The sequence below is a fragment of the Tarenaya hassleriana genome, unplaced genomic scaffold, assembly GCF_000463585.1.
Source record: "Tarenaya hassleriana unplaced genomic scaffold, ASM46358v1 Cleome7, whole genome shotgun sequence".
NCBI lineage: Eukaryota > Viridiplantae > Streptophyta > Magnoliopsida > Brassicales > Cleomaceae > Tarenaya > Tarenaya hassleriana.
In genome coordinates, this window is record NW_010969548.1 from 4,549,599 (window position 1) to 4,558,068 (window position 8,470).

Here is an 8,470-nt window from a genome sequence, read left to right on the forward strand (position 1 = left end):
CTGCTGAACTGATGATTGAATCGAAACCAATTTCTAATCTTTCTCCGGTCTTTGACTCTTTGTCATTTCAGGTATGATTCGTCCAAGACATTTGCACAAAATGTCGAGTTGACAGATCCAATCCTTTCTCGTTTTGATATCTTATGCGTAGTAAAGGTCTGTCTGAACACCTAGGCTCTCTTTTTCGCCTTTGGTATTGATGATGAAGTTTTACAGTTTGCATGACAAATCTGTAATGGGTTGCTGCAGGATGTGGTCGACCCAATCACAGACGAAATGCTTGCGTCATTCGTTGTCGACAGTCACTTCAAATCACAACCCAAAGGTGAAAAGATGGAAGACATCTCCCGAAACATACAGGAATCTGCTAACTCCACAGATCCAGAGGTTTGTGAGTGTAGTTAAGTTATGAGTAGAACATCACATGTTGCTGCAACTTTTCCTTGCATGATCCCATGGTTCGTCTTCCTTTTTTTATACAGATACTTCCCCAGGATCTCCTGAAGAAATACATAACATATGCAAAGTTGTATGTGTTCCCAAAGCTGCACGAAATAGATGCCAAAAAGCTGGAGAACGTTTATGCCGATCTGAGAAGAGATTCAATGGTAAAGTTTCTGCTCCATACATTCTTTCTTAACTGTGATGAAGGGTGAATTTCTTTACCAAATTTGTCATGATTTGTTTTGTTTTTCTTGTTTTAGAATGGACAAGGAGTTTCTATTGCCACAAGGCACCTCGAGTCCATGATCCGAATGGCCGAAGCACACGCCAGAATGCATCTTCGGCAACATGTGAAAGAAGAAGATGTTAATATGGCCATTCAGGTCCTTCTTGGTTCCTTCATATCAACTCAAAAGTTTGGTGTTCAGAAAGCTCTCAGAGAGGTATTTTCGCCTCAACTCTCCTGTATATGCCCTCGCCTCGTTTCTCTTACTACATCGGATTCTCGGCAAGAACCTGAATTAAGTATAGTTTTTAGTTATAGTTGATCACAAGGGGGAGTATTATGAATTCGGATTTGGTGAAAACTTGATTTACGTCCCCTTTTGAACAGAGCTTCAAGAAATACATATCGTACAAAAAGGACTACAATGCATTGCTGTTCGTACTCCTCAAGGAGCTCGTGAAGAATGCTTTGAAATTCGAAGAAATCATATCAGGACCTGGTTCAGGGGCGGCTTATATCGAGGTGAAGGTTGAAGATCTGCATACAAAGGTAACCACCAAAGTTCGATATTTAACCCATATTTTTATGGATGGAATCAAGAAAAGAGCTCTTCATATATTTTGCACAATGATTATGACGATGATGCAGGCTCGTGAGTACGATATCACTGATCTAACGGCGTTTTTCTCGAGCAACGATTTCGCCCGAGCAAACTTTGAGTTGGACAACAATACTAAGAAGATCCGGTGTCCTAAAAGGTCAATCACTTGGTGAAAACTTATCAATGTCAACGTGGTTATGTGCAAAGAAAGAATGCTTTCTTCCTCGTAACTTTAAAATGTTAAAATGTTCTTACATCCCATGACAAATTCTCTCTCCTTAGAACATGAGAGCCTGTTAGGATCAGTCGGGTATTCGGTGTAGTCGATTTCGGTTTTCGATCAGGTCGGTATCCGAATTGTAGGATTCACGCAGAATGCGGCAGGGGTTTAGATATCCGCCGGATACTTGGTTGACGTATCACTTGTTCTAAAGGTTTCATGTTCGAGCATCGGGTTGGAGAGTAAGTGCGTAATTTCAAGTATGTCTCTGGGTTTTGGAAGATATAGTTGGATCAAAATTTCTGATTATAACAAAAAATAGAATGTATAAAAAAGGAATAAATCGAAACCATAACCAAATGGGGCATTATCCCTTTTACTCTCAATGTGTTAAACGGACTTTTAGACCTATCTTCTTCTTATCCAAAAAAAATTTTTTACTTCTAAAATACCATCTCAAATGTGTATTGACCAAAATAATTTTGTAATATTATTTTATATTTATTTTTTAAAATCAAAATTAGTATTCTCCCTCCTCAACTAGGATTTCTCTTTTCTCCATGCTTCTTTTTCGATGAAACTTTCTCTCTTTGAATTGTTTTCTTTCTCCTCTGAAATTGAGGTTTTTCCTTCCAAATTTGACGAAATCATAACAAAATCTGTATGAAATCAAATAGAAACTTAGAAATATACAAGCGGTGATCGAAATCCCAGTCTTTTTTATGAATATTGATGGTTTTAACGTTTTTTCTGTATTTTTTTATTATTTACTAAGTTTTGTCATAGATCTGTGTCAAATCTATATTTAAGTATTTTTAGAATATAATTAAGTCATGGGTTACACAGTTTACCTATCACAATAGTCAGAATGGACATATAGAACACAAATGTAACAATGTGCATATCGGTCATGGATTACAACAATAATACGGATCACAATAGATGGGTCATAAAGGTTACATAGTCATACGGTCACATAGTCATATGGGTCACGAGCCATTAGGATAATGGTTGACATAGGTCATAAGGGTCACAATGTCACACGGTCACACGGTCACACGGTCTCATGGTCATACGATTATACGGTCTCATGGTCACATAGCCACATAGCCCTTAAACCCTAACACCGTATACAAAGTGTTACATGAATGCTAAGAGAAAGTCTACAACGGGAGGAGAGAGAAACCGCAAAATGATAACGATTGTGAATGTGGTATTTTTGCAATAAAGTATATTGATGCAATTTATCTTGGTAAACAACAAACGTTGTGCCCCTTGATATGTGCGACAATGTCTCCATAATCCATGAACAGTTGGCAACCGCAATAATTGTTCATGGCAAGGTGATGAAGAAAGCGTGAACTTTTACTTGACCAAATGATTTGTTTTTTGTGTTTGGACATTCACTATGACTCCCTTTTATTTGTTTCGTAAAACTCTAATTTATGAACTTTCATTTTTTTGTTTTTGATTATTTTGTATCTGGATTTACTTATGAACTTGTCGGAGAGAACGCCTAATTTGTATCTGAACTTATTTATGAACACATTATTATATAAATACAGTACACCATTATGCAAAAGGAACATCAACATCGACAATGTCGGAGAATACGCCTAATTTGGAATGAAGAAAGAGACAAAATTTAGTTAATAATAGTGTACTTTATTTGTGTAATAATATGTTAAAACACTTTTGTATAATAATGTCCAAAAATCTTTGTATAATAATGTTGCATTATGTTTGTACAATAATGTGTTAAAATTTTTGTATAATAAGTGTTAAAATAATTCTGAGTAAATTTAGCTACCCAATAATTTCTATTTACTTTCGCATATATGTGACTCTTGTTACACACTAAATAAGTTGACTCATATGAGTCATCGTTGTGACCCATTATGACTAGCCTGTGATCATGTGACCGAAGTGCAATTTTGCACTGTGTGACCATTGTGACCGATCCTGTGACCCGTGACCAAAATGTGTTGATAAATACAGGCCAAAATTTAATTTTTAAACTTTGGAGTGGTTTATCAGAGTTTATATATCAAATATATAGTGTGTGAAAAATTTTCAAAATATTTAAAGGGGTTTATAGATAAAATATACCAAATTTATCAAAAATACTCATAAAACATTATAAAACATATAGGAACAGATTTGAAAGAACAACTTTAAAACATAAAAATCGTAAAAACCATATTTTAATGTTCGAAACAATATAAAATAGGTTTATGAAAGATGTTGTAAAGTGATTAAATTAACAAAAATCGCATAGATCGAATGTTGTGACTGGTTGTGACCGACTGTGACTCATTGTGACCGAAATGTATCGTGGGATCCACACAAAGAACTAGTCAGAATTTCACTATATTTTTATGTTTTGTGGGGTCCACAATTATTATTTCTATTTTTACTTTTAATGTGGGACCCAATTTGAATATTCAACCCTATATAATTTTTCTCTTAACCCTATATTTTTTCCTCCCAATTTTTAACCTCAAATTTTTACCTACAACATTTTTAACCAGTATTTTCTGTAAAATATTAAAAAATTCAGATTTTTTATTAACAAAATTCAACATATTTTGGTGTACTGCACTTTCACATAAAATCATCTAAAAATGCAGTTTTTTTGTGAGACATTTTTTTCCTCCACTTTAAATTCAATCGTATATATGTTCCCTCCAACATTTTAAGTCCAAAATTTTCTCTACAACAATTTCAACCCAAATTTTTCTTTAAAATATAAATAAATTTATATTTTTAATAAACAAAAACCAAAAATAAAACTTCATACTATCAAACAAACAAAAAAGATCATAATTAGGGTTCAAAACAAAATAAACAAAGCATTTGGTAACATAAAAGTTAGCACTTTCTTCGTGTGAAACCTCTGAACCCTACCACGGACAAATATTGTAGTCACCACCTTTTTCACGGATCAACATGACATTGTCGTCGCATATCAAGGGGCACAACGTACGCTCTTTATCTCTATAAATCGCTTCAACATAGTTGATTACAAAAGCACCGTATTCACAACCGTTATCATTTTGCGGTAGTCCCTCCACATACTAAATATCGAGTACATCACCATCAGAGAAAGATTTTGATCTAGCCAAGAGACACGTTGTCGGAACGAGATGACATAACATATGCCAGCAATATTATCCAGATATCATCGTGTGACACTGTGACCATGTGACTATGTGACCATGTGATCATGTGACCGTGTGACCATGTGACTATATGATTGTGTGATCATGTGACCATGTGACCGTATAAACTTACAATATCTGTGATCCATATTCCGTCTGACATAAGCTCTTTCCCGAAACTTGGACTCCGTAATGTATCCAGTCCTGACTTCCACAACCGCTTTATGACTCTGACCGTGTGACCTTGTCTTTTGAATCCTCATGTCATCCATACATCCAAACATCGACCCATATGGTATTGTGACCTATATGACTGTCCTAAATAATTTTATGACCGGAACCCACCAATTTCACTCAATTTTAACCACAAACCCAACATTTTATTTCAAAATCTCTAAAATTTCAAAAATATCCAAAACTCTAATACTTTATCGGTCAAATCTCGAAGCCACCTTCAATTCGATTGAAAGAAATCTCAAATCAAACAAATCTGAAAAGAAATCGAAATTTAATTACCATACAGTTCTCATTCAAGTTCGAAGATTATGAGGAAAATGAACTTGAATCATGTTCTTTGCTCTCGTCGTTACTTTTTCTTTCAATCTCTGATGTAACCTAAGATTTCGATGGGTAAACGAAATTTATGAGAGAAGGAGGAGAGTTCGATGATTTTGAGAGAAAGAACGAAAGAGAAATTGAAGAGGAAGATGAAAATAAGAGAGAGAACGGATAAAGATGATAAAGGTGAAATAAAATAAAGATGATTTTGAAGTCATGTTCTTCGTTATCGTCATTTTTTCTTCTTTAAATCTCAAATCTAGTCGAAGATTTAAAGAGAATACGAAAATTTTTAAAGAAAACTGAAGGGAAATAGAGATTTAACAATGAAAATCTTTGATTTTTTTAGAGACAGAATAAAAATGGTGAAATGTAGGAGAGAGAAAAAAGAGCTACGAGAGAAAATAATAAAATTGTTACTTTTATTTTTTTATTTTGAATTTTTTAAATTAAAAAAAGAAGGGTTTTTAGTCTTTTTATAAATATTTGAGCGTGTTTATGTCTTGTTTTTTGTTTAATTTTTTGTTTCGAGAATATTACTAAAAGTACAAATAGCATTGAGAGGGTATATCAGCTATTTCCCTACCAAATTGTTCTAAGTTTTCCCATCCATGGCCGAGGAGATTAAAGAAAAAGAGAAAAATAAAGCCCGTAAAAGGTTAATAAAGAGCCCATTAATGAAAATAAACAAATCAATTTAACAAACAAAAACAGCCCATTTTAGCCCACTGCACTTTACCACCTCTGTCTCCATTTCCTTCAATTGCTCTGGCTCGAATCTATACGATCGCGGAAGATGGCGAAATGGTGGATGATTGCGACGGCCGTGGCGGTAGTTGCGGTTCTGAGGCAAGGGACCAAGCACTACGGCTGGGACATTGGCCCGGTGATGAACGCGCTCAAGGAGCTCTCGGAGCGGCTCGGGATTTGGGCAATTCCGACGTACGTTGCCGTCCACACCGTAACCCTAGCTCTCTGCCTCCCTTACGCCGTTGTATTCGAGTCTGCAGCTCCTGGATTCTTCGGCTTCCTCCCCGCCATCATCTGTGTTTTCTCCGCCAAAGTCCTCGCAGCTTCTCTCTCTTTCTGGATCGGCAGGTCTCTCCCCCTCCCTCCCTGCCTTATGTTCTCTGTATCGGTTTTCCATCTTATCGAACTTGGCAACTGTTTGGTTTCGTGATCCGCATTGTCTCCGTTTCGATCGGACTTGCTTTGTAGTTTGTATCTGATTTTCAGAATCGCTTCTAGGGTTTGGCGAAGTTGAATTCTTTTTCTAGGGAAGAATGATCAGGGCTTAGTTTTAGTTCTATCGGAGAATTTAGAGGAAGGGAGTCTCTTCCCTGTTCAATGTAGTAGTGAAATCCTCTTTTTCCTCGTAAAACTTGAGCCGAACTCATCACAACATTTGTCTGTACAGGGAAAAGAAAAGTTTGTTCCTTTCTTCGACCCATCTTCTTCCTCTTTTGTCAAGCTTTGGAATAATGAATTGGGCACATACATGTGTTTTTCTTGAAATCAATTCTTCTATTGCTCACGCTAGCTTCTTTAATTTATGTAACCCATTTTTTTCTTTGAAGCTTAAGCTTTTATATATATATATATATATGGTGAGGTATACAACAGTCAATTATACTTATTAATCGGTTTTGATTCTTCTGAAAGGTAAAGATATGAGTATGTTACAAGGTTTCCCTACTCGATTTCCGAATGTTGTGCCATAGGAAGTGACCTTTCAATGAAAACATGATTTCATTGCTGGTTATCTGGTTAAGAGGAAGAGGGATGCACTTGCAAAAGATCAAGGAAATGAATGCCTCAAGATTTTAAATCAGTTGAAGATAGTTTGTGTCAGATATGGAACATATGGTGTTCTTGGATGTATTTGAGAACTAAGTATGTAGAATCTTATATTCACCAAAGTCCAAGCATCCACTGGAGCTGAGACATTCGATTTATAATATGCAGTTTTCTTTTCTCTCTTGGAAATTTAGGAATTGTGCTCACTTTCCATTTTTGTTTGAACTTGAATCTTATCAGGTTAGTCTTTAGGAGTTCAAGTTCAGCAATGGGATGGGCACAGAGAAACAAATACTTCAATGTGCTCTTAACAGGGGTGGAGCGCGATGGTTGGAAATTTGTCCTTCTCGCGAGATTCTCCCCTATTCCCTCATACATCATAAACTATGCATTGGCAGCCACCAAGGTGAGGTTTTTGGCGGATTTCCTCCTCCCGACGGTCATGGGCTGCCTCCCGATGATCATACAGAACGCATCGGTGGGAAGCCTCGCAAGTATTGCGGTCACTTCAGCAGCTGGCCAGCCGAAAACCCAACTGATGGCTTATGTTTTCCCGGTACTCGGGATATTTTCAAGTGTTCTCATTTCCATGAGGATCAGAAAGTACGCAGCCCGGATTTCGACAATGGATGCGTCTCCTCCTGCTCGATCAGGTGACAGCGCTAACGCAGTAGATGGTTCTCATGTTGAGAAAAGCAAGTGATAATAGATACAAGTTGTGATGAATTTTGCTGTGGTGAAAATGTGTTATTATTGGTCTGAATTCTTACACATCTCATAAACTTACACCTTTTTTTTTTAATTGTCCGAATATGAAGGAATTCTCTGTTTGACAATGTGAACTTAATTCAATAATCGAACAGAAAATCCAGATATCCTAAAATACAAATATTTGGTTTAGAATATAGGATATATATATATATATATATAATATGTATGTATGTGTGTGTAATATTATTTACAACTCTGTAGATCCTTTTTTGTAATTGTGAAAGGATAATATTATTTATAAAATATGCACAAAACAACTGAGTAATACTTATAGGGTTTGTGAAGTAAAATTATAGCATAATTTTAGTGTGGGGGTTAGTTTTGAATTTCGGATATTTATAACATTTGATATATGTCTGAGGCATATTTCGTTGCTTTAATTTTTTTTAACTATGTAATTTTTTGAATTATCCGAAATCTCAAATATAAGTATTCATAATTAGAACCATATACAATTGTGTTACATGTGAAATATCTGAAATTTAAAAAGCATGACCAAATATCTTCTTCTTTCTTTTAAGGAAAAAAAAATTGGTTTTCAAGAACTGGGAAGCCCTAAATCTAAATGTGTACGGAAACGTCAACGATACCTTGTCACTTACGAAAGTTTTTATTCTTCTTTTTTTTCAACGCCACAAATGCTCGCCCCTTTCTATTAATTTTTTTTTCTTGGAAATGGACCGAAAAATATT

General features: G+C 35.6%; 2 protein-coding genes across 2 annotated transcripts in view; both read left to right on the forward strand.

The window, feature by feature from the left end:
• Positions 1–1,614, forward strand: part of LOC104801409 (DNA replication licensing factor MCM2) — a 5,207-nt gene extending 3,593 nt beyond the window's left edge. Inside the window, exons 12-17 of the mRNA XM_010524678.2 lie at positions 72–156; positions 250–387; positions 483–608; positions 705–887; positions 1,058–1,219; positions 1,319–1,614. Of these exons, the coding sequence (XP_010522980.1) occupies positions 72–156; positions 250–387; positions 483–608; positions 705–887; positions 1,058–1,219; positions 1,319–1,444 (820 nt within the window). The 3' untranslated portion in view covers positions 1,445–1,614. The remainder of the gene's footprint in view (positions 1–71; positions 157–249; positions 388–482; positions 609–704; positions 888–1,057; positions 1,220–1,318) is intronic.
• A 4,326-nt stretch (positions 1,615–5,940) lies between these two features.
• LOC104801410 lies at positions 5,941–7,843 on the forward strand. Its single transcript, XM_010524679.2, has 2 exons — positions 5,941–6,308; positions 7,248–7,843. Exons 1-2 carry the CDS (start codon positions 6,007–6,009, stop codon positions 7,708–7,710), a joined length of 765 nt encoding a protein of 254 aa, XP_010522981.1. The 5' UTR covers positions 5,941–6,006; the 3' UTR covers positions 7,711–7,843.
• Positions 7,844–8,470: the final 627 nt, after the last annotated feature.